This window comes from Brachyistius frenatus, unplaced genomic scaffold (assembly GCF_029030835.1).
Source record: "Brachyistius frenatus isolate BFR_SWC_R1_liver_20210118 unplaced genomic scaffold, ASM2903083v1 Contig_137, whole genome shotgun sequence".
NCBI classification, from domain to species: domain Eukaryota; kingdom Metazoa; phylum Chordata; class Actinopteri; family Embiotocidae; genus Brachyistius; species Brachyistius frenatus.
Genome location: NW_027210736.1, coordinates 1,005,001 through 1,030,000, shown reverse-complemented (window position 1 = coordinate 1,030,000; position 25,000 = coordinate 1,005,001). Strand labels below are relative to the sequence as shown.

At 46.7% G+C, this 25,000-nt stretch overlaps 4 protein-coding genes across 5 annotated transcripts; all 4 read left to right on the top strand.

Annotated features, from left to right (window-relative positions):
- Positions 1 to 1,269: 1,269 nt before the first annotated feature.
- On the top strand, positions 1,270 to 11,790 carry dhx16 (DEAH (Asp-Glu-Ala-His) box polypeptide 16). The gene is made up of 20 exons (XM_069715052.1): positions 1,270 to 1,467; positions 1,573 to 1,811; positions 2,395 to 2,572; positions 2,665 to 2,721; positions 2,816 to 3,070; positions 3,162 to 3,395; positions 3,797 to 3,988; positions 4,119 to 4,229; positions 4,323 to 4,438; positions 5,357 to 5,567; positions 5,938 to 6,036; positions 6,565 to 6,717; positions 7,034 to 7,174; positions 7,278 to 7,440; positions 7,515 to 7,633; positions 8,276 to 8,343; positions 8,937 to 9,099; positions 9,735 to 9,896; positions 10,572 to 10,745; positions 11,329 to 11,790. Exons 1-20 carry the CDS (start codon positions 1,270 to 1,272, stop codon positions 11,455 to 11,457), a joined length of 3,162 nt encoding a protein of 1,053 aa, XP_069571153.1. The 3' UTR covers positions 11,458 to 11,790.
- Positions 11,791 to 13,075: 1,285 nt separating this feature from the next.
- On the top strand, positions 13,076 to 15,438 carry rnf183 (ring finger protein 183). The gene is made up of 2 exons (XM_069715078.1): positions 13,076 to 13,247; positions 14,091 to 15,438. Exon 2 carries the CDS (start codon positions 14,161 to 14,163, stop codon positions 15,073 to 15,075), a length of 915 nt encoding a protein of 304 aa, XP_069571179.1. The 5' UTR covers positions 13,076 to 13,247; positions 14,091 to 14,160; the 3' UTR covers positions 15,076 to 15,438.
- A 1,680-nt stretch (positions 15,439 to 17,118) lies between these two features.
- On the top strand, positions 17,119 to 18,035 carry LOC138630588 (uncharacterized). The gene is made up of 2 exons (XM_069715025.1): positions 17,119 to 17,903; positions 17,982 to 18,035. Exons 1-2 carry the CDS (start codon positions 17,208 to 17,210, stop codon positions 18,033 to 18,035), a joined length of 750 nt encoding a protein of 249 aa, XP_069571126.1. The 5' UTR covers positions 17,119 to 17,207.
- A 2,661-nt stretch (positions 18,036 to 20,696) lies between these two features.
- On the top strand, positions 20,697 to 23,206 carry mgat1a (alpha-1,3-mannosyl-glycoprotein 2-beta-N-acetylglucosaminyltransferase a). Of its 2 annotated transcripts, XM_069714996.1 has the most exons (3): positions 20,697 to 20,891; positions 21,164 to 21,932; positions 22,508 to 23,206. In XM_069714996.1, exons 2-3 carry the CDS (start codon positions 21,207 to 21,209, stop codon positions 23,204 to 23,206), a joined length of 1,425 nt encoding a protein of 474 aa, XP_069571097.1. In that variant the 5' UTR covers positions 20,697 to 20,891; positions 21,164 to 21,206. The 2 variants fall into 2 exon arrangements, with proteins under 2 accessions (XP_069571097.1, XP_069571096.1); XM_069714995.1 differs by lacking the exon at positions 20,697 to 20,891 and having other exon boundaries at positions 20,961 to 21,932.
- The last annotated feature ends 1,794 nt before the right edge of the window (positions 23,207 to 25,000 follow it).

The window sequence follows — 25,000 nt, the reverse complement described above, 5'->3', positions numbered from 1 at the left end:
GCTCCTCCCCTAAATGAAGCAAGCCTCGACACGCGCTTCGAAGCGTCGGCACACCTCGTGACGTCACTAGTTTAAGGTCAAACGATGCTTCAAACCTCATGAAACTTTGCACATCGTCAGGCACCAACTTTCAGGAGTTTTTGAAGATGTTGAAGCCGCCAAAATAAGGCAATTTTTTATGAAGAAGAATAAGGAACGAGGTCGAGAAAAAAGCCGGCGGCTCCGACCCGCTGGATCCCAACGTATTGATCATTTGTGGCACTTAAAACCACCGCGTAGTTCTAGTCCAGCTTCTCGGTTGTTGCTGTGTTTTTTTTACTTCCGGGTGTTTTTGAGCGACGTGTGCCGTTGCTGTTCTTCAGGCGGCCACGCGGGGGAGGGTTGGCAGTGAGCGCATCCGCCAGCTCTGACACTGCGGTTCTGCTCTTCTTCGGTGGTGTTACGTCAAAACGTCTGTTCCGACTCGAGCGTGCGTTAAGGCTAAGCTAGCAAAACAAGTGTTGATATACGTGGTGTTTTTATTTATTTATTTTGGGGACAAATAAAGCCTCACACAGCTCGTTATTCATGGCGACGGAGGGACGTACGGATCCGTTAAGTGTCCGGACTGGGAAGTCGTGAGCTACAAGTAACACTTTATGTAGTAGCTGGAGTTAGCATAGCTCGGCTAACACATCCCAGTCAACAACGGTGAGTTTGACTCCTCTCAGGCTTTAATATGAATTATTTCACCCTTTGAAACTCACCGCGGACTTAAAGTTAGTTTATGTGGATGTGGTGAAAAATAACTTTACAATAAAAAAGAATAAAACGATCGGGTTTATTTTGTATTATACAAATTGGTTAAATCTGCAGTTGGGTTGATGTGGTTCTGGGTGCGAAATCAGCTTCCTGCGTGTTTTTAAGATCAAATAAAGGTCTCGAGCCTGAAAGTGAGGTTTGAAAGTGTTCCTGCACCTGCTCATCTCTAGTGTAGAAAACAGTGAAATAAAGGTTTCATGAACGTGAATGTGGCTTTCAGCAGCTTCAAGACTTTAACAACCTTTCACACCAATAACTGCATATCTTAAGTAATTAAATATCTTCCTTCATGTCTCTTTACAAACTTCTCGTATCTGTTTTCTACCTTCTTTTTTTTAAACTTTTTTTTGAGTTAATTTCTCCTCTGAGGATCAATGAAGTCTCAGATCAGTTAGATCTTTTTTGATGAAGCTATTTTTTTACTTTTAAGAAACAAGATGTAAACAAACATTTGTCCCAACAGGCGCCATGGCCGGTCTGGAGCAGTGGGTGAGTGACCGTCTCCATGACATCCTGGGGTTGAGTGACAGGTATGTGTCACAGTTCATGATCGGCACGGCGCGGAAAGCGTCGAGCGCCGAAGACTTCGTGACTCGTCTCGAGCAGACGGGAACGATCGACATCGACCACAGTGTTTCTGCGTTTGCGAAGGAGCTCTTCGAGAAGGTTTGTTCACAAACGTCGTCGCTCACCGCAACTTATTTACCTTTAAAAACAGCAGCTGCTTCCTTTTTTTTTTTTTTTTTTTTTACGTGTTTCTGGTGTTTTCAGATTCCTCGTAAACAAGTCGCAGAGAAACCGTCCCGAGCGCTCGAACGCGAAGCCATCGAGATGGACAAGAAGAATCGGACGTACACGTTGCTGGAGGACAGCGACGGCGACGAGGACGCCGTGACGGAGACGCAGAAAGGAAAGAAGAAAAGCAAAAGCAAAGACCGAGGAAACAAGAGGAAGCACATCAGACAGAAGAAAGGCAGCGAGTCGTCCAGCGAGGACGAAGCGCCTCAAAGGTAAATACACGTTTTCTTTCAAATGATTTCCTGCAGTAACTTCATCGTTGTGGTTCATCGATCTGGGCGGTCGCAGTGAATACAGGCAATAAGTTCAGAGCGTTCCTGAACGCAGCGCAGCGCTGCACCCGGGGCAGCAGGAAGCAGCGACCTTCAGGAGGAAGTGTTCAGAGTCGTCTCTTCATCATCATCACTGAGTTCCTCACGTTAACGTGACCGCTGGTAACGAGAACATTAATGATTTCAACCGTGGACCTGAAACTGGAGCAGAGAAACGTCTGATTTTAGGTCAAATTTTTGTGGGAAACGAAATCTTCAACACGCCCGCTTTCAGCCAAGTGTTCCTGAGCCCATGCAGTGATTTCCATTGGGTCAAACTCTGTAAAAATGTTTTTCTAATTTAGCAGAGATTGCTTGAATTCTTCATTAATTATGATCGTTATTTCCTGGTTCTGCCTAAATATGTGATTCACATGAACAGAGATGATTTTTTATTTTATTTGCGAGGAGAGAAACTTTACATTTATTCCATATTTCGAACATAAACTGCAGCCTGATGCATTTTTTTCTTCTCTAACCTCAGGAGTAATTCAGGGGACCAGAAGTCTGTGATGAAGGAAGACGAGGAGGAGGAGGAGGAGTGGGAGAAGGAGGAGAGGGAGCGGCTGCAGGACATCGAAGAGAGAGACGCGTTCGCCCAGCGAGTGCGGGAGAAAGACAAAGACAAGACGCGCAACATCGGCGAGAGGACGGACAAAAAGGTGGGAGACGCGACGGCGAGAGCTCGGCCGGGGGAGGAGCCACGGCGGCGACGTGCCGGTCGGCCGTTCATCCTCTCGTGTTTCTCTTTCAGGCGTACGAGGAGGCTCAGAAGAGGCTGAAGATGGCCGAGGACGATCAGAAGAACATGGTAGGAGCTGCGTCTCGCCAGAACTTCGCCTCAAACACAGTAAAGAAGAGCGAGAAAAAACAGTAAAGCTTCCCGTTTGTGTTTTCGTTCGCAGCTGCCCGAGCTGAGGAAGCGTTCTCGCTGGGACTACCTGAAGAAGAGGGAGGAGGAGAAGCTGGAGGACCTGGAGGCGGAGATCATCGACGACGAGTACCTGTTCTCCACCGACGAGCTGACCGCCAGGGAGAGGAAGGAGCTGGAGTACAAACGGACCCTCCGGGACCTGGCGAAGGATTACAAGAAGGCCGGTGCCAAGGAGCAGGAGGAGAGGAAGAACAGATACTACATGCCGGAGGAGAAGAGGAGCAAGGTGGGTGCTGACACATTAAACAACAACAACAACAACAACAAAGCATAAAGCATGTCTGGTTCACGTCCACCTGTTTCCCGTCTCCGAGCAGGAGGTTCCCCAGAGGGAGCTGGAGCTGGAGGAGACGCCCATGGAGCTGGGAGGAGAGCAGGGCCGCTGGGAGGAGGAGCGGCTGAAGACGGCCGCCCTCAGCTTCGGCGCCAAGAAGGAGCGCGAGCAGGGCATGAGGCAGGAGCAGGAGAAGTACCAGCTGCTCCTGGAGGAGGACGAGATGATCGACTTCGTCAGCAGCGCCATCACCATGAAGGGAACCCGCACGGAGAAGGTGGGCTTCATCTCGCAGCTTTAACTTTTCATTCCGTAAAAATAAGCTGGTTGTAAAAAGCTTCTTGTGCCTCCAGAGGGAGCCAAACCTCATCTGATAAAATCCTCATCAGTCCCTCCAGAAATCTGAATAATTCAAGCAGATCAGGGAGGTGGTAAAAAATAGAATAAAATGTATTTCTGGGTTTACGATTTTATCTGCAAATGAACTCACTTAAAACTCAGAAAATCTGCTGCAAATTTGAACATTTTGATCAAAACAATCACAAAAGTCAGCGTCTGTTGGGTTTGAATACTGTGAGGTAGAAAAGATGTGAAGCCAGCACTCGGGCTTCTCCTGTATTTTAAGGAACATTAAGGAATATTAAACCGGTAAAAGACTAAACTCTGCGTTGCGTTCAGGAGCAGGAGGCTGCGTCTCTGTCACAGGCCGAGCTGAAGAAGCAGTCGATGCAGGAGGTGCGACGCAGCCTGCCCATCTTCCCCTACAGAGAGGACCTGCTGGCCGCCATCCAGGAGCACCAGATCCTGGTCATCGAGGGGGAGACGGGCTCCGGGAAGACCACCCAGATCCCCCAGTACCTCCTGGAAGACGTGAGTCCCATCGGAAACTCACAGCTTAGTTCATCATGTAAAATGGCTGCAGAGGATTTTGTGCTCATTGTAGCTCCTTAACATGAATCTTTTTAAAGACTGTAACATATAATCGGTGTAACCCGTCCAGGGCTACACCAACGGAGGCATGAAGATCGGGTGCACGCAGCCCCGCAGGGTGGCGGCCATGTCGGTGGCCTCCAGAGTGGCCGATGAGATGAGCGTGAAGCTCGGCAACGAGGTGAGCCGCTCGCGTCGTTTCGAGATCCGCTCCGGGTTTCTAAAACAAACTGAAAAATACAAGAAGTGTTTCTAAAGCTCCCGCTCGGTGCAGGTGGGGTACAGTATTCGCTTCGAGGACTGCACGTCGGAGAGGACGGTGCTCAAGTACATGACGGACGGCATGCTGCTGCGGGAATTCCTCACCGAGCCCGACCTGGCCAGCTACAGGTGAGCAGCAGAGAGGCTGTGTTCAGGGGACATGGGAATCTTTGAGTTATTTATATTTTTGAATTTGAAATCACATTTAAACGTCCCAGAAAATTCAACTCCCTAAATCTGCACGGCTGGATTTCAGCGGTGTGTTTAAATGCTGAATGGTGACTGAGATTTAATTCGTTTTTATAAGCGTTTTTTTAACCTGAACAGAAACGGTAAGATTCACAGACTTTCAACGCAACTTTGACCTCACTGCAAAAAAACTACATCTAACCAAGTAAAGTCATCTCATATTTATTCCATCTAGAAAACAGATCATCTGGTGTTTTTTTCTCAGGCAGATCGTTTCACTTCATTTAAGTAAATATTACTTTGTCTTTATTTGAGTTACAACCGTGACTCCAAAAAAAAAGTTGTGAAAAATGTAAATAACAACAGAATGTGATGATTATTAAATCATGTAAGCCTGTATTTGATTTCAAAGAGACCAAAGACAAAAGATCAAATGTTGAAACTGAGACATTTTATTTGTTTGATGAAAAATGTGTGCTTATTTTGAATGATGGCAGCGGCAAGTTTTTTTTTTTTTTATAAAAGTTGGGACATTTTAAGCATCATGAAACAAAACGACCCCAAACTGTTAAGCAGCTGAAATCCTGTATCGGGCAAGAATGGGACCACATTTCACTTTCAAAACTCCAGAAACTGGTCTCGTTTACAGAGTGATGTTAAAACAAGAGGTGATGCAGCACAGTGGTTGACATGATCCTGTCCAAACTTTTTTTAAGATGTTTTTCTATCAAAATACAGGATCATGTTATTTGAATTCAGGCCTTAAACGTGTCTCAGTTCGTCTCAGCGGTATTGAAGTGAGTCCTGAAGCTGGAGGCGTGTCTCCGTGTCCCCGTGTCTCCCTCTCTCCCTCTGCAGCGTGATCATCATTGACGAAGCTCACGAGCGAACGCTGCACACGGACATCCTGTTCGGCCTCATCAAGGACATCGCCCGCTTCAGGGCGGACCTGAAGGTTCTGGTGGCGAGCGCCACTCTGGACACCGAGCGCTTCTCCTGCTTCTTCGACGAAGCGCCCGTGTTCAGGATCCCCGGCAGGAGGTTCCCCGTTGATATTTACTACACCAAAGTAAGAAAAACACTTTAATTGCAACTTCTTTTGTCGTATCGTGTTTGTTTTGAAATTATAAATTTTCTGAGTTTTGTTTGTGCTTCATACCTTTTAGTTGTATGATTTTTTACTTTTTATTTTGCTTGATGCTTTAATTGTTTTTCAGTCCAGTCAGGGTTTTAGATTTGGGAGCAATCAATAAATGTTTTTCACTTTATGGTTTCTTCAGTTTTGACTAGAAATCTTCAGTAAAAATGAAAAACCCAAAGTGTGGTTTACATTTTCTGTTTCCTTCATTATTTCAAGTTCTATTTTAGTTCCTTAGGATCTAAAGAGTCTAAAAATCCACCTGCAGTGTTGACGTGTGTCTCCGTGTTGCGTCATCAAGGCTCCGGAGGCCGACTACCTGGAAGCCTGCGTCGTGTCCGTGCTGCAGATTCACGTCACTCAGCCTACCGGAGACGTCCTGGTCTTCCTTACTGGACAGGTAGGATTCACATCACGGGGAAATGCTCGGCTTCAAAGTTTCTTAGTCTGCTAAAAACCGCTGGTAACGTGAACATAAGTGATGTCACCATGGAAACCTGAAACTGGAGCAAAGAAACATCAGATTTTGGGAGGAAAAACATCTTCAACCTGCCAACCTTACAGCCAAGTGTTCCTGAGCCCATGCAGTGATTTCCACTGGGTCAAACTCTGTAAACGGTCAACAGAGACTCTTGAAATGCTTCAGAAAGTCTACGGCGATGAAACGACGAGCTTCAGGTGTTCTGAGTGATGTTCAACATTTCAAGAAGGCTGCTTTAAAAAACAGCCACGATTCTGTCGCGGAAATCCCTGCATGGGCTCAGGAACACTTGTCCCTTTGACCCCAAAATCTGATGTCTGTCTGCTTGAAAAATGCTGCTCCGTGTGCATCGCTGCATCGCTGCGTTCCGATCAGAAGCGTCCTTTAAAGACGGACCGTTGTCTAAACGCTGCAGTTGGTTTTCTTGAACGCGTCCTCGTCCCGCAGGAGGAGATCGAAGCGTGCTGCGAGCTGCTGCAGGAGAGATGCCGGCGCCTCGGATCGAAGATAGCCGAGCTGCTGGTCCTCCCCATCTACGCCAACCTGCCGTCCGACATGCAGGCGAAGATCTTCAACCCCACGCCCCCCGGCGCCCGGAAGGTAAGACGACGTCTGAGTTCTGGGAAGCTCTCATTGTTCGGTCGTACAATTGGCCTCGGGTGTAGCAGGTCAGCGACGGAGTTATATTTCAACTTGGCAGACACAAAATAGATCTGAAGACTATGGCGAGTTATTTCTTGTAAAAAGTTCCCTCTTGTCTGTTTATTATCTGGATCGTATGGTATGACGGGAAACATCCAGGCGGCGGTGAAACGGACTGCTTCTGATGGACTAATGTCTCGTTTTGGGTGTTTTCAACCTCAACAGCTGGATTTAACCGTCGATCTCTGCGTCTCCTCCTTCTGTCAATCACAAGGTGGTGGTCGCCACCAACATAGCAGAAACCTCGCTGACTATCGACGGCATCATCTACGTCATCGACCCTGGCTTCTGCAAGCAGAAGAGCTACAACGCCCGCACGGGCATGGAGTCGCTGATCGTGACGCCGTGCTCGCGGGTAACCGCTTCTTCTTCACGATTAACGAGCAGAAGGAACGAGGTGGACAATATTATCCAGGAGTTTTTTTTTAATTTAAACGTGTTTTGTGTTTCGCTCTCAGGCCTCAGCCAATCAGAGAGCAGGCCGGGCGGGCAGAGTGGCTGCTGGGAAATGTTTCCGGCTCTACACGGCCTGGGCCTTTAAGCACGAGATGGAGGAAACGACGGTGCCGGAGATCCAGAGGACCAACCTGGGAAACGTCGTCCTGCTGCTGAAGAGTCTCGGTGAGCGCAGGACGACCGATATTTCAACATTTGTATTTGGTGACTGATAATTTAATACTTTTTTTGTTTTTAAGGTATTAATGACCTCATTCACTTTGACTTCATGGACCCGCCTCCTCATGAGACTCTGGTTCTGGCCCTGGAGCAGCTCTACGCCCTCGGAGCCCTCAACCACCTGGGGGAGCTCACAAAGGTGCAAACATGTCGATTTCAAACTTACTTACTGAGAGCTACTCATTTAATATTTAATAAAATGATTATAATTCCAGTAAATCATTAAACATTTCTCTGAGGAGCTGGTGGAGACCAAATATGGAGCTAAAACACAGAGAATACTGGATTTCCATAACGTGACTCTGTCGCCCCAAAGTGGCTTAAAAACTCCCTTATTGCAAGTTTAAGCAGATTCAAACAGGCTCCTGGATAGTTTTAAAAGAGAAACTTATGTTTTTGCATTTTCTACATTCAACTGATCCTGGTCAAGTTCAATCCCCCCAAAAAATCAGTGACATTCATTCCCGACATTTATTATTATTCCCCTGTCAGTTGGTTAATGATTGAAGCTCCTGCACTTAAACTCTGCAACACATTCTCATCTAACAGCACAGAGATCGTTCCCGCCTGCTTTCCACAGACCTAATCTTTCCTGCGAGTCTGTTTAGCTGCATATTTGCGTGTCATCCTCCACCATACCTCCATCAGAAGATAATATTGGGAAACATTGACTCGCCGTTTATACCTCGGAGCTATTTTAGTTTTTTATTACCACATCATGTTAATAAGTGGCCGTGAAGGATGTTTGTCTTAATCAGTTCTTCTTGTTTGTCGTGTTCAGCTGGGTCGCAGGATGGCGGAGTTACCGGTGGATCCCATGCTGAGCAAAATGATCCTGGCCTCCGAGCAGTGAGTCAGACACCATCGGAAACCTCCTCTGTGTGTTCATTCACAGGACGCATCACCTGCTTAATTAATGACAGAAGCACTGGATCAATTAGACTCCTTTTTATTTCCTCAAAGTAAATCAAAACTTCCTGGTTTGAAAGGAAAATCAGGAAAATCAACACTTCAGGCGCTTTGGCTCAAAAACAACAACTTTGAAAGAAAAGCAGAGATGTCGAAGTTTGTTAAAACGACTATTGATGTATATTAAAAGATGTGGGGAGAGGGGAGCCCTCCGTTACCATGCCGACAGTAAGCACTGCTCGGCCTCAGCCCGGTGGAGGAGAAGCTTCGGGACATTCAGGAACTTCTATTCCATTAAGAATAAATATAAATAGCAGTCAAAACAACATTTTGAAGTTTTGTCCCGAAACGCTGAGAACGAGTAAATAAAGCTCCAAAAAACTGCTGGGAAATAAAACCATGCGGCTGGATTTTATTATTGTTATTATAGGTGATCAAATTAAAGTTTGTGGGTGGCGTCAGGGGATCATTTCCTGGATGTTAACACTGCAGCGTCTCGGTAGAGGCAAAATAAAGCCGCATGTCCTCCGCAGGTACAAGTGCTCGGAGGAGGTGCTGACGATAGCCGCCATGCTGTCGGTGAACAACTCCATCTTCTACCGGCCCAAAGACAAAGTGGTGCACGCCGACAACGCCCGGATGAACTTCATGGTGCCGGGAGGAGACCACCTGGTGCTGCTCAACGTCTACACGCAGGTACGATGGACGCCGGCCGTCGGGGTGCGTTCAGGATCCCTCGAGAGGATCCGTCGCTGGAGCGTCCTTCAAGTGTTTTTCTTTTTTTGTTGATCTCGTGTACAAATATTTGCCGTGCGCCAGTTAGACAAGTTCTCAGCTTTGTTTTTGACACCTGATCAGCTCAGAGCGGCTCAACGGTCATCAGCTGAATACACGTTAAACGTTAAGATTAAAAAGAAAAAGACGGCTGTTTTAATAAAATCTAAACACATTTCATTTCTTGATTTGTTTGTTCCCCAAAAAAACTCAAAATCTGATGCAAAGGGAGGAAAACTAATATCGGTCGGCTGTGATCTTTGGGCCCCTTTAAGCAGCACTGCTTCAAAAGCAGCCACGATTCTGTGGTGGAAATCACTGCATGGGCTCAGGAACACTCTTCTGTAAGCAGATGGGTTGAAGATCGTTCATCCGGAGCCGGCTTGTCACTTGTTGATCCGTCTTCGTACCTCATGGTTGATTTACAGCTGCTGTAAATGAGGCTGTTGATCTCGTGAACATCATAAATACAGATTCTTAAGTGCTCTGCTGGCGTTTACGCCACAGATCGATGGATATTTTGCGCTAACTGCAGCCACGATGTGTTCCTCCCTCAGTGGGTGGAGAGCGGCTACTCCACCCAGTGGTGCTACGAGAACTTCATCCAGTTCCGCTCCATGAGACGAGCGCGGGATGTCCGGGACCAGCTGGAGGGTCTGATGGATCGCATCGAGGTGGAGGTGGTCAGCTCCGACGGTGACAGCGTGCCCATTCGCAAGGTGAGTGCTGCCGAGGCTCCGCCCACTCTCAAACAAAAAAGACGTCCACCGGGCTGTGAGTGCTTTCGATTTGAAACGAGGCCTTTTAATTAGAAGTCGTGGACACCTCACTCGCCGACGGACGTTCGTTGTCACGCGGTCGTCGACGTTCAACCAAAAATATTAGATTCATGTTATTCACCTTCGTTCTGTGCACCGGTCTCTCTCGGTTTCTCTTCTCCGATATCTTTGTGTTTCATGAAGGGAGGGGCTTAGAGGACACCCGTGGAGCGGAGCAGATGAGGGACAGGTGAAGGGAAGGTGTCAGAACGAGAGGAGCAGACATTACAGTAGATTCAGTGTGTGGGAAACACTGGTGTGTCTCCATGGTGACATACAAACATAAACAAACTAGGAATTAGCAATCTAAACATGTTTATTCCTTTTTTTTAAGTGGAAATGACAGATTTAGTTTTCAGAATTCACCATATAAACTGCTTTAAAAAAAAAACACCCTCAGATGTGTTTGTTTTAGGTGTAATAATGTTTTGTTTTTTTTATTTGTGAAAGACTCCTCTTGGTTGCAACTCTGACCAAATTACAGTATTATTATAATTGTGCTCAGAGCTGTTTTCTACGCTGCACAGTGTGAATCAGCTCTTTCTAAACTCTTCCTCTTCCTCCTCCTCCTCCCAGTCGGTGACGGCGGGATATTTCTACCACACGGCGCGCCTGAGCAAAGGCGGCTACAAGACGGTGAAGCACCAGCAGACGGTGTACGTCCACCCCAACAGCTCTCTGTTCGAGGAGCAGCCACGCTGGCTCATCTACCACGAGCTGGTCTTCACCACCAAGGAGTTCATGAGACAGGTAGTCATGTTCATAGAGGCCGATCCAGAAGTGTCTTCAGCTGCAATACCAGCGAGTGCCACTAGAGGTCGGCTCCAAAAAGCCTCCGGCTCCATAGACTCCCATTCAACTTCTCTCATCAAATCCAAAGTGAATAAAATGTGTCCATCAGTTATCTCGGTGTTGTTAGCTAAAGTCACTCCTTCTTCTTAGTTTTCTGGAGGTCCATCTGAAAATAATCCCTCATTCATTAGAAAAGAAGATTCAAGAAGACCTGTTTTTGGGGGGAAGTAAAATACAAGCATTAACAATAACAAATGATATTAATAACGTAGTCAACAAATGAACATGTATTCCTCAAACTAAATACACCAACTGTTCATCTCGAGGCGCTTTTTAAACTTTTTCAAAATATGATTATTTGTGACGAGTCGAGTCACCGAGACCAAACTAATGTTTAAAAGTTACACACATAAAGGGCTCCTCCTCCACATTCAGGGTGTTGTTAAACTGTAATTTGGCATAAAGCCGGTACACCTCCTCCTTCCTCCTTCCTCCTCCGTCCTCCTCTGACCGACTCCTCTCTCTCTCCGTCTGCCTGCAGGTGATTGAGATCGACAGCGGCTGGCTGCTCGAAGTGGCTCCTCACTACTACAAGAGCAAAGAGCTGGAGGACAGCAGCAGCAAGAAGATGCCCCGCAAACAGGGCAAGACCAAGGAGGAGCTGGGCTGAGCCGGGGGAGAAGGGGGCAGGGAGGAGGCGGAGGAGGCGGGTCGGAGTCGTAGTAAACTTGGACCTAATTATTCAGGAAGTGTGCCAAACACTCACCGAGCGGTTTAATGTTCAACCTGCTGTGTCATCGGGCCACGACGAGGAAACAGGAACACGGTTTGTTTTTATCTCGGTGCTCCTGAACAACAACTCGACCTTTTGTTGACTTCACTTTGTTGTCAGTTTGAGTGGCAAGTTCAGAAGACTGATTCCCAAATGATGAGTTTCACTCCAGTTGGAGGCTCCTTATCTTTATTCTCATTTTTCTACAACAATAATAAAAAATAAACAAAGTCTTCGGCTTCTCTTTGTTGTCGGATTATTAACAAGCCCTCATATCAGTATTTGCTGGCTGTCGGGGTGTTTTTAATTCTCACCAGGAAGTTCAACCACTTATATATTTATCCTGTGACGTCGCTGTTTACCGACGGGGTGAATTTACTTTATTTACTTTATTCACTCAACTTTTTCTGACAAGTCCATTTTTATTTTTTAGACGATGCAAAACTATGAGACTTTTTTTTTCCATCTCAGGACCTCCGTGTGGTTTTAATGCCTTCATATTTAAATCTGTGCTGCAGGTATGACCGGTATGAGCTGCTGGTATGCGGTAATGACTGACAGCCTCCTGGAATTAACAGCAGCTTTTGTTTTTCTTGTACATGTAACACTTTGAGTCGCAGCCGTCGGCCTCCACGTCTGATCTGAAACGCTCACTTCAACTTTATTAGAAAACATTAGTAGAAAACTACGTTATTGGAAAACCTACACATTCAAAAACTACACGTTATTAGAAAAACTACACGTTATCAGAAAAACTACACATTATTAGAAAAACTACACATCAGAAAAACTACACGTTATCAGAAAAACTACATGTTATTAAGAAAATACACGTTATCAGAAAAACTACACGTTATTAGAAAAACTACACGTTATCAGAAAAACTACACATTATCAGAAAAACTGCACGTTATTAAGAAACTACATGTTATCAGAAAAACTACACATTAGAAAAACTACATGTTATTAAAAAACTACACATTAAGAAACTACACGTTATCAGAAAAACTACACTTCATCAGAAAAACTACACGTTAATAGAAAAACTACACGTTATTAGAAAAACTACACGTTATCAGAAAAACTACGTTATCAGAAAAACTACACGTTAATAGGAAAACTACACAGAAAACTACATTATTAGAAAATCTACATGTTATTAAAAAAAAACCTACACATTAAGAAACTACACATTAAAAAACTACATTATTGGAAAAACTACACAAAATAAAAAAATGACATTAAAAAAAGTACACATGATTAAAACATGTCGGTCTTAAAGGCTGCAGCTCTTTTAGTGATGATGAATTAAACTACAGATTGTTGGATGTTAGTTTGATCTTTAAAGAGGAGATCATGTGGTAACCAGCCTGCTTCTCTGAACTTATCTCGGCCTGATTATCTACATACTGCACAGAAAGAAAAGCACTGGTTCGACTGGTCTGACGGGAACGGGAGGAGGAGGAGGAAGAGGAGGAGGCTTCACAGGAGCCCGGGCTACAATTGGAAAAGCACATTGAAGAGGAAAGGTGAGAGCAGACGAGGAGAGCAGAGACTCGTCAGCGTCCAGCTGCTTTTTATTATTGTGAGTTTGGTGATGAGTTTTACTGTTCGGAGACTCAACGGGATTATTTATTATTTCACTGGTTAGATCCACTCTGACGACGCCGTCCGACACGCCTCAGCAGGTGTGTGTGTGTGTGTGTGTCTCTCCTCCATATGTGTGTGTGTGTGTGTGTGTGTGTGTGTGTCTCTCCTCCATATGTGTGTGTGTGTGTGTGTCTCCTCCATATGTGTGTGTGTGTGTGTGTGTGTGTGTGTGTGTGTGTGTCTCCTCCATATGTGTGTGTGTGTGTGTTTGTGTGTGTGTGTGTCTCCTCCATATGTGTGTGTGTGTGTGTGTGTGTTTGTGTGTGTTTGTGTGTGTGTGTGTGTGTGTGTGTGTGTGTGTGTGTGTCTCCTCCATATGTGTGTTTGTGTGTGTGTGTGTGTGTGTGTGTGTCTCCTCCATATGTGTGTTTGTGTGTGTGTGTGTGTGTGTGTGTGTGTGTGTGTGTGTGTGTGTGTGTGTGTGTGTGTGTGTGTGTGTGTGTGTGTCTCCTCCATATGTGTGTGTGTGTGTGTGCAAATTCTGGCCAATTATTTACCATCTTGTTCCTCGTCCTTGTTTTTATCTTCCGCTTCTCTTCGCTTTAGTTTTAAATCTCCTGAAGTGTGAAAATAAATCTGAACTTCTTGAAGCTTTTTCTACATTTTGAGAGAAACCAGCTGCTTTCGTGTGACTTGTGGACGAACGTTTGCTGCGTCACTCGTCAGGTTTCAGCCTGAACTATTTGAAGCATGTTTGCTGATATGTAGGAAAACCTCCAAAACAAATACAGATTGACGCGGTTGATGAACGAGGAAGAGACGACGGGACGAGATTAGATTTGATCGCTTCACCATTCGTGAAGCAGCAGCTGCAGTTTCCTCTGACTTCTCAGACGCAGTAAACTCATTCATGTTTTTCTTGTTGTTGTTTTTTCCTGCAGCTGCTTGGAAACAAACCCCCGCCTCTGACATCATCATCATCATCATCACCATCATCACCCGTCCAGCACCATGAGTGACGCCGGGAAGAACCACAAGCCCGAAGGCGGCGGCGGCGGCACCAGGCCGGCCGCCAACGTCAAGCCCAAACTCAGCCAGGACGAGCGGAAGAAGGAGAAGCCGGCGAAGGCGAGGAGGTCGAGGAGGTCGAGGAGCAACGACTCGGAGAGAGGGCGGAGGAGCGAGCGGCAGCCGGGAGGCAGGAGGAGACGGGGGAGGAGCGAGGAGAACCGGAGACGAGACGGGAGGGGGGACGGGGACAGCGAGCGCAGGAAGTTCAGGCCCCCGCAGGACGACGTGGAGGACACGGAGTGCGCCGTGTGCTTCTGCTCCTACGACAACGTCTTCAAGACGCCCAAGCTGCTGGTCTGCGGTCACACCTTCTGCCTGGAGTGTCTCGCCCGCATCAACGTCACCTCCCCGGAGCTGAAGACGCTGTCCTGCCCCGTCTGCCGTGAGCAGACGGAGCTGCCGCACGGCCGGGACCTGCCCCGCCTCGGCAACAACCAGGACATCATCAGCAAGCTGCCGCCGGACATGCGGCGGGCGCTGTCCATCCGCTTCAAGCGCAGCAAAGGGAAGCTGCTGCTGAAGAAGCCGCCGCCCACCGGGACCGCCGTCCTCACGGTGCCCAAGAAGAGCCCCGAGGTCCCGGCCGCGCCCGGCGGCGACTTCCACCTCAGCGACACGGAGCAGGGCGTGACCCCGGCCACGGTGGTGGACGTGGGCCGGCCTCCCAGCAGGGTCAGAGGTCGCCTGCGCCGGTTGTTCCGCTCGGACCGGTGCTACTACGCCGTGGTGGCGTCCATCATCACCATCACCGTGGTGCTCATGCTGGTGGGCATCCTGGCCTTCGTCATCATCCCCAACGTGATCATCCACCGGCGGCCGCCGCCCGGGCCCACCAACCAGACGTTTCCCCCCTGAGCCACATTCGCCCCGCGGATGGCACCCTGCTGTGCACTTTGTTTTTGTTTTTTTTATCCTCCCGTTTGTAGGTGAACGAAGAACTTGTTGACTTGCAGCGGAGAGAAGAAGAAATGAAGGAAAACGAGGACGGCGGCATTTTTAAACGGGACGAACCGGCTGCGAGTCTCCAAACGCTGCAGGAACACGAATGAACTGTAAATGTTGAAATGCACTTTGTCTTCAAGCTGATCTCATTCACCTCTTCAGGGTTTGTGTTTATAGTCCTGTACATACTTCTCAAGATGATTTATATTTTTGTAAAAAGCCAAATTATTTCTCTTCACATACATCCAATAAAGCTGTTTTTAAGTCACTTAAAGCTCCCCGATGATCTGATATGGCTTTTATTTTATTTTAAATCAGAGGTTGTTGTTTTTTTCCGACTGCTTTTACTGCAGCGGGGGACTTCCTGTCCGACACATGGGTGGCCTTTCAGAAAGCGGCACGTCTCCGTGGGACACCCGATCTCCTCTAGTGGTGTAAACAGACGCTTGACGAGGCGGCTGCAGGAACTTGCGCTCAGCTGCTCGTCTCGGTTCGTCAGCGGTCGACGAGCCTGTTCGACAGCGTCGCATTTTTTGTGTCTTGCTCAGCGAGGACTGTTTTACGTCGGGGAGGCACTCGGCAACAAGTGGGTGAGGTCACACCTTCATTTTGGTGACCTGATTCAGTGTGTTGTCTTTTATTTTTCTGAGGAAGGATTGCTCTGTTTTGATTCGTAACCTTGTGTGTATGTATATATATATATATATTTTCTCTATAAAGCAGAAAGGAGACAGAAAATCTGAGTCTTTTATCGATAAAGTTTCAAAGATAAAAACGTTTTTTTGCTCAGCTGGATTTGATCATTTGTAGAAACAGGTCAGATGCATATCTGTCCAAATCTATAGAGATATTGAACTCAGAGTGACCTTTGACCTCCAGAATCTAAACACTTCTTTGCTGAGCCAAGGTCAAGCTTTGTGACAAATTTGAAGAAGTTCCCATCGAGCCGTTCTTGATATGTTGCGTTAACAAGAACGGGACGGACGAATGAGGGCAACGTGAGGTCACTTTGACCTTGAACTTTGACCTTTGACCACCAAACTTTACTCCGTTCATCCCGGAGGCCGACTGAACGATTGAAGAAAATTCCATCCAGGCGTTCCTGTGATATCATGCTCGCATTAAAGTGTCAAATTGGGGGTCAAGGTGGTCTTGACCTTTGACCTTTGCCCAACAAAATTCAGTCAGTTCACGCTTGCTATCAAGTGAATGTTTTTGCCAAGTTTGACCAAATTCCCTCGATTCCGACATCGCCAGCATGGAGGCGTGAAAAGTGACATCAAATCTGCACGTAGGATCTGATTTTGCCATCAGTTTGACTTTATGAATTAAATATGTCCTTTTTATTTTACTAACCTGCTCCTCAGAAACACATAAATACACATCCGCACAAATATATCTGCCACACTGGAGAGGAACACCTGAATGTAAAAATATAAGTACTCTTCTCGTTTGGCTCTACTCGAGTATTTTCTACTTTTCAGACAGACACGTTTTTTTTGTTTTTTTTTACTCCAATAAAGATATTTCAGTTGGAGTTTATTTTTTTGTGCTGTGTTCACAGACGATGGTCGTCAGAAGTGTTCCTGAGCCCATGCAGTGATTTCCACATCTCCCCATCTTCCCTGCTGAGATGCTCTTTTCGTGCCGATCCCAGAATTATATTTCATAATAAATATGAATCGCTGTTATAGATGAATATAAAGCAGTTTTAAGGTGTGATTTTCCTTCTTTGCTGCTACTTTGACTGTTTTTAAAAGTTGAATTCAGGACCTGGACCTATTTTTAAACTGTTTTTTTACAGTGTGTTACTATGAGCACAACTTTCTCCACTTAAAGACACACCCACCTGAGCCCCCCCACCCCACCCCTCTCTAAGGCTCGCGGGGCAAATATGGTCGGGTGGCCCAGACCAGCAGAGCACACCCTCCCCCTCCCCCTCCCCTCCCCCTCCCCTGTCCTTAGCAAACTAACCTTTACACGCTGTGACTGCTGGGACCGAGGTGGAGGGTCGAGGAACCTGAAGGAGAACTTCATTGACCGCCATGGCCTCCACTCCCTCCGCCTCCGCCCTGTCCGCGGTGCTCCGGTGCAGGGGGAATATCTGGACCCGGAATTCGTCGACCAAGCGGCCGGCCTGCTCGGCGTACAGCCTCGGGCTGGCTGGCGGGGCGCTGCGTGAGTCTCCGGCTGAGCGCACCGGGGCTCAGCAGGCTTTCCCCCACGGAGAGCGCGTTGTGACGGGAAGAAGACGGACTGTGGCGCACAGGCCGGACGGGAAGGGTGTGAAACAGCTGAGAGAGGGGGTTTCCGGGGGGATTAATAAGGCCTGCCATCGAAAACTCTCCTCGGGGGACGCGCCTGGAAACACGCTGCTGAGTCAGCTGGCGCGCAGACTCACATCTCACCTGCCTGGCAGAGAGAAATGCTCAGAAGTAAGACACGTGATCAGCCACCAAACATCTGCTGCGCACATCTGGAGAGCAGGGTGTGTTCAGGAGCTCCCGGCCGGAGCTCTGAAGCTGTCCGTGATCTCCCGGTGCCGGACTGAACCCGCAGGACAGATACCGGCTCTGGTGCTGACAGGATGCTCCGCGCTGAAGACCACCTGCAGGTCTCTGAGCGCTCTGGTGGCCAGGATCGTATTTCTGAAGCTGCGTCGGTGCAGCAGCAGCAGCTCTGAGGATGATGCACCGCAACATCTGCGGGACGAGAGGAGCCTCGAACACGAGCCCCCGCAGGTGAGCGCAGATTCTTCCTCCATGAGACACCGTCGGTGTGTCAGACACGTGGAAACACTTTCTACGTCCTCTTTTCAGGCAGACGGAGGCATCCTAAGGTCCTCCGAGGACCCGCAGGACAGACCCGACTGAGCGAGTCCAAGGCCTCGGTACCAAAGATACACGTCCTTTGTTGACTCCGTCCTCGACTTTCACAGCACACAAAACATCTGGACTTCAACCCGCTGGTTTTTAGGGGGATTTTCTCTCTTTAGAAACGTCAGAAATAAACTGGTGGGTAGTTACGGTTAAATTGTTGCATGTTTTGCTCCAGGAATAGAAATATGCAAATAAATATAAAAAATAAAATCTTATTCTTTGCACTTTGCTGTTTTAATTATTATTATTATTATTATTTTTTTTTAACTTGGACTGGACTGAAAACAAAAAGTCAGTTTGGAGCTGCAGCCCGGTTCATTTTTCATCCACTTCAGGAAAATGTGTAACTTTCACGCCTAAACAGGCCAAATGTGACTATTTCACGTTTTGCTGTATAGTGGTCTATTATTTATAACGATTTATTGGATGTCTTTACTCGGTGGGATATTTAATGTTTGGGGTCGATGTGAGCAGACAGACATGAACAATATGCACACTTCAGTACTTATTTGTTGTCGTGTGGTCATCACATTGAACGATGTTGTGTTTCCTCTTCAGTCCTTCTGAATGTCATCACGGTGGAAGTAGTTTTTACGAGGACAGGACGAGTCACTGTTTGTTGTCAATACATCACAAAAGGTCGCACTTTGCTTCTGACTGCAGCGTCTGACACGGTTGTGTTTTCCTTCAGCCGTGATGCAACGGAACTAAGTACATTTACTTCAGTACAAATTGGAGGTATTTGTAATTTATGTCAGTATTTCAGTTTAATGCAATTTTATTATTCCACTCCACTCGATATGTTGAGGTTAAATTGTATTTTTTTACTTACTTACATTTATTTTAAAAATGTTATTTTTTCATCCCCTTTCTATCACGTGAAAACCTTGCTTCTTCAAAATCTGGTGATTTTTAAATATGAACATTCTCCTACTTTATAATTGAGTAAACTTATTTGAAACCGACTGTAGCATTTGCTGGAAAATGCTTTCCCCTTACAGAAACAACACGTGATCACATGTATGACACGTGTTTACCACATGTTGCAACACATGATAACATGGAGTTTTTACATGGGAATCTAAATTCAAGTAGTAAAAACAGCAGTATTACAAGTTAAAATAGAGTATAAATAAACAGAAATACAGATGATTTTATGGAATATGAGGCTTTACTGTATTTAAACTAAAACAACAGGACATAAAGCGCTTATAAATCACCACAACCTGCAATAACGACGGCAGTAAAAATACACACGAATGCTGCTGGAGTTCTTTTACTTTTCATATGTTGTTTTCAGAAGTGTTCCTGAGCCCATGCGATGATTTCCGCTGCAGAATTAAATCTGTTTTGTGCCGCCGTAGGACCCCGAAGATCACCAACATCCGACATTGTTTTTCCAGCCTTGTCCCTTGTGACCAGAGATTTCTCCAGATTCTCGGAACCTTTTCATGATATTTTGTACCGTAGATTAAAATTCTTTGTAATTTTACATCGTCACTGCCGAGAGACTCCGCCTACTCTGGGATTTTTATTTGTATACCCCATCATGTGTTGCCACGGTAACCTGATTGTCATAGTTCATCGTTTTTTTCTGAAAGTGTTTTTTTGTTGTATCACTTCTTTCCTTGAGTCTGTTCTCGTCGTTTCGTTTTGTCGATCTTTTCTTTTCCTCTCTACTCAGTCTCTCATGTTCACTTCCTGTTTTATTTTAATACCTCATCTTCCTCGTCCCGTCTTACCTTCCCGTCCTGTTCTTCCCTGATCTGATGTCTATTAAGTTTGACCTGTTTTGTCCCTTTTGGACGTAGTTTGTGGCTCGATTCAGGGACTAAACATGTGAAACTTTTCTGGACATCACTTTTACCAACTTCACGCTTAATTGCAGAAACCAGTTCAGTTTTTTTGTTTTTTGTTTTTTATCTTTAACTTTTTCCACTTTTTATTGACCCTGTCTCAACTTTTTTTTTAAAGATGTGTTGCTGCCATCCAATAAAAAAATTAGCACATATTTTTCATAAAAAATATTTTTTTTTTACCACTTTCAACATTTCATGTTACTTTGGGTCTATTTTATGTTTTTTTTTTTTTTAAATGAGTTGCAAATCATTTTATTTACATTTCACACAACTTTTTTTGGAGACATTTTACTGATAATACTTTCATGCTTTTACTTGAGTCAGACTATTGGCAGTCGAGTGTTGTAGTAATACTTTACTTGACTAAAAGGACTTGAAAACTTGTTTTCCATAACTTCTGAATGTAGTTGTTTTTTTTATCAGACCCTCTGCAGCTCCGGAAATACGTCACAACACGTCACAACACGTCACAGTTTTCTTTTCAGTGTTTTCAGTGTTTGTCTCAAAGGTAGAAGTAAAGAAGTATTCCTCCTCTGTGTACCTGCAGCTCGGAGGACAACAACAAAACAGAGGAGAGATAAACCCCATTAAATAACCCCCCAACTCTCGGTCACCACGTGCCCGGCCTCAGACAGGAGGAGACCGGAGGAGACCGGAGGTGTTAATTGGCTCCGAGGAGAAGGAGCAACGCTTTGCACACGTCACACGGTTGTGTAATTTCTCAAGGTGACAGTTGGGGGCGGAACTTCCGTGTCTGTCCGCAAACCAGGAAGTCATCGTGTTACTTTTTTCCCCCTCCTGCTCCTCCTCTTCGTCCTCCTCCTCCTTCTTCTCTTCCTCCTCCTCCTCCTCTTGAATCCGGAGCTGCGAGAGAAACGAGAGAAACTCCGGGAGGTTCAAGTTGCTCCGAAACACTTCCAAACACCTCCTCGCGCCTCCTCCTCCTCCTCCTGCCGGGGAACTCGTCTGGTCGATGGCTCCTACTGTCCGGGTAAGGGGTCCCTCCTCCTCCTCCTCCTCCCCCCGCCCCCTCCTGAGACCTGTGTGTTTAGTTTGAGCGACAGGTGAGAGGATCGATGGTCCACCTGAAGTTACTTCCTGTTTTCATCTGCTTTGCTCCGTTTCTTTTTCCCGCCACACACTTTGATCTCACTTTATTTTTATTGATATATTTCTTTTATTTTCAGAGTATTGTTTAAAAGTTGAGAGGAGCTGTTCTGCACGATGACCCCCCTCTTCATCAGAGCCTCCTCTTCATCACAGCCTCCTCCTCCTTCAGCCTGGGACCTGTGATCATGGACTCGTGATGATCCGGGCCGCGGGCCGCCCCCCCGTACCCCCCTCCTGTTGTGTGTCACAGGGACACATCTGTCTCTCCGGACCCGGTCCTCCTGATCCCCCCCCCTCCCCCCGGGCCATGCTCCGGAAGAGAGGCTCTCTCATTTTCTGCGGCACCGTGCTGTTCGTCACCTGGAACGCCGTCCTGGTGCTCCTGCTGTGGGGCCGACCCCCCGCGGGCGAGCCGGGCCGGGAGAAGGGCGAGGGGGCCGGGCGGCCCCCCGCAGACGTGGTGGGGGACATGCTCCGGATGGCGGACACCTTCGAGGAGGAGCTGGAGCGGCAGAAGAAAATCCTGGTGGAGATCCAGAACCACCAGGGGCCGCCGGACGGACGCGACGGACCCCCGGTCCTCCCGGTCCTCCCGGTCCTCCCGGTCCTCGTCATCGCCTGTAACCGGGTCACCGTGCGGCGCTGCGTGGACAAACTGCTGCAGCACCGGCCGTCTGCGGAGCTCCACCCCATCATCGTGAGCCAGGACTGCGGCGACGCCGACACCGCGGAGGTGATCCGCTCCTACGGGAGCAAAGTGACTCACCTGAAGCAGCCCGACCTGTCCGACGTCCCGGTGCGGCCCGAGCACAAGAAGTTCCAGGGCTACTACAAGATCTCCCGGCATTACCGCTGGGCCCTCAACCAGGTGTTCCGGAGCCGGACTCACTCCGCGGTGGTGATCGTGGAGGACGACCTGGAGGTAACTCATCTTTAATTGGACCGTTTTAATCTCGAACTCGCGGATTAAATTAAAATCTTCATTCTTTTGATAACTCATTAAAACATGTATAGTTTTTTTTTCCCACGTCTCATTAAAACGCCGGATTTCACTTCAATCAACCAATTAAACAACTTTTTTGTACATTTTGGTGCTTTACAGATGATTGACAGGCTAATTATCAGACAGATAAATAAATAAATAAATTTGAGAACAAATTAAAAACAGGATTAAAAGGAAAATAAGACTTTGAGACGAGATTAAAAAACATTTCGAAGATAGATTAAAAGCGTTTTAAAATAGAGTCAGACAAGAAGTAGAAACTAAACATTAGAACGATGCATTATAAAGATAAAAGTTCATCAGAAGGGAGAATAAAACAACCAAAAAGTCTGTAAAAGTAGCTAAACGGATGATAAAAAGTGTGAAAGTGTGGAGGAAATAAATAAAAGAAAAGCAAATGGATAAAGAAACTTTTACAAGTATAAAAACATTCAGATGTGTCCAGAACTTGTTGAAGGGCTCATGCAAACTGAACCGCTGTCCTCCTCCTGTAGGTGGCGCCAGACTTCTTTGAGTATTTCCGAGCCCTGCTGCCGCTGCTGAAATCCGACCCCAGCCTGTGGTGCGTGTCCGCCTGGAACGACAACGGCCGGGAGGGCTACGTGGACCCGGGCCGGGCCGACCTGCTGCACCGGACCGACTTCTTCCCGGGCCTCGGCTGGATGCTCCTGCGGGAGGTGTGGGAGGAGCTGGAGCCCAAGTGGCCCGCCTCCTTCTGGGACGACTGGATGCGTCGGCCGGAGCAGCGCCGCGGCCGGGCCTGCGTGCGGCCCGAGATCTCCCGGACCCTGACGTTCGGAAAGAAGGGCGTCAGTCTGGGTCAGTTCTACGACAAATACCTGCGCTACATCAAACTGAACGCCGAGTTCGTGCCTTTCACCGAGTTGGACCTGAGTTACCTGAAGGAGGAGACGTACAGAGACGCTTTTCAGAGGGACGTTTACGGCGCCCCGCTGGTGAAGTATGAGGATGTGAAGCAGGGCCAGCTCAAAGGAACCGGGCCCTTCCGGCTCCAGTACTCCAGCAAGGACAGCTTCAAGGTTCTGGCCAAAAACCTGGGGATCATGGACGACCTGAAGTCCGGAGTCCCGAGGACGGGATACAGAGGGGTCGTCAGCTTCATCTCCAGAGGACGGAGGGTCTACCTGGCGCCGCCCGCAGGGTGGACCAAGTACGACCCGTCCTGGAGCTGATCCACCCGTAGGACGGACCCGGTACGACCCGTCCTGGAGCTGATCCACCCGTAGGACGGACCCGGTACGACCCGTCCTGGAGCTGATCCACCCGTAGGACGGACCCGGTACGACCCGTCCTGGAGCTGATCCACCCGTAGGACGGACCCGGTACGACCCGTCCTGGTGCTGCTGGTCCGGAGCAGCGGGTTGTAGCTTCTTCGTATTCTTTAAAGTTGAGATGAGGAGAAGGTTCCAGACCAAAGATGAAGTGATCGGTGCTCCTTTAGTTCTGTTCTCCTGCTGGATCGTTTACGGAGTTCTGTTGGTCCAACAACATGTCAACATGTGAGCTGAACATCCGTCAACATGTACACAACAAGTTTATCATGTTGTTGTTGTTGTTGTTGTATCCTGAAGTAAAGAGGATGACAACAGGACGACAACATAACATGAATAACAACATGAATAACAACAACATGAATAACAACAACAACATGAATAACAACAACAACATGAATAGCAACATAAACAATATGAACAACAACAACATGAATAACAACATAAACAATATGAACAACAACAACATGAATAACAACAACAACATGAATAGCAACATAAACAATATGAACAACAACAACATGAATAACAACAACATGAACATCAACAACATGACAACTTGCACAAAAACAACAACATAACAACAAAACAAGATGTACAACAACACAAAAAAACCCTAAAAGTACAGTTCACAGTTGCATCGATGTTCATGAATGTTTGTCACAGTCAGCGCACACGTCAACATGTTTTTGGCGCCAACGGGCCCCCGTAGCTCCGCCTCCCTCGTGCAGGAGGACCTGCCAACGCTGCTCAGGGCTTCTTCGTCATTCCAGAACTTTTCTTCCAGCTGTGATTCGCCAGAGATCTATTTTTATACGATGCTCCTCGTCGCTCACGACGTTCATCGATGCAGTTTGCCGCTTTTTGTTTAAATTGTTGTGCTCATTTTATGTTTGGGACAAATAATGAAAAAGGTCATCTGTGGTGCGGCGGTTCATCTGGTCGTCTTTGAAAATCAGTTCTTCCTGCTTCCATTTAAAAAAAAAAAATACACTGATTGTGTATTGATTTTTTTTTAAATAAAATTGAATACACAATGTTGCTTTTTTAGTTTTTAAGTTAATTCAGGTGACTTTTAGACACTAAAAGTCTTGTGGTTTCGGTTCATGATATCCTTTTTTCAGCGGTGTAGCCAAACATTCAAACATTTAGAAATTTGATGGAAAATATATAATAAAAATTATACACAAGATCTACAGAGTGTTTTTCTGATTATTTAAATTGTGCTGCCCTAAAATATGAAGTCATTAGGTGGGATTTAAACACGATGAGCACTTCGAATGATATGACTGTAAAATACAAAAAAGAAAAACGACATGAAAGAAACTACAGGCAGGAAAATGTTATTTAGTGCACATTTCATAACCTGCATCACATTTTTAAGAGCTTTTTAAAACGAAACAGTACAAGGTAAAAGAAAATTTGAAAAGATGCACAAGAATAAACACCAAAAACAATCGATCTAAAATAAATAACGACACATTTCAGTGTATTCGTGCAGCTGTTTTTGGAGCTGAAAGCCTGCTAGAGTTAAAATAGTTTAAAAGCCTTGATTTAATAGTTCTATAGTTCACGAAATGTAGAAATAAACAGCAGCTGCTCATGTTCGCGCTCTGCGGTGTCTACGGTGGCCGTCCGGGCTCACAGCCTGAAGCGCGTCCAGCTGTTTACTTCATTTGAAACGATGATGTGAGG

Coding starts and splice junctions, on each gene's coding strand:
- dhx16 (XM_069715052.1), top strand. CDS start 1,270: ATGGCCGGTCTGGAGCAGTGGGTGAGTGACCGTCTCCATGACATCCTG. Junction 3,396..3,796: donor AGGGAACCCGCACGGAGAAG/GTGGGCTTCATC, acceptor CGTTGCGTTCAG/GAGCAGGAGGCTGCGTCTCT. Junction 9,897..10,571: donor ACAGCGTGCCCATTCGCAAG/GTGAGTGCTGCC, acceptor TCCTCCTCCCAG/TCGGTGACGGCGGGATATTT.
- rnf183 (XM_069715078.1), top strand. CDS start 14,161: ATGAGTGACGCCGGGAAGAACCACAAGCCCGAAGGCGGCGGCGGCGGC.
- LOC138630588 (XM_069715025.1), top strand. CDS start 17,208: ATGGCCTCCACTCCCTCCGCCTCCGCCCTGTCCGCGGTGCTCCGGTGC. Junction 17,904..17,981: donor TCGAACACGAGCCCCCGCAG/GTGAGCGCAGAT, acceptor TCCTCTTTTCAG/GCAGACGGAGGCATCCTAAG.
- mgat1a (XM_069714996.1), top strand. CDS start 21,207: ATGATCCGGGCCGCGGGCCGCCCCCCCGTACCCCCCTCCTGTTGTGTG. Junction 21,933..22,507: donor TCGTGGAGGACGACCTGGAG/GTAACTCATCTT, acceptor CTCCTCCTGTAG/GTGGCGCCAGACTTCTTTGA.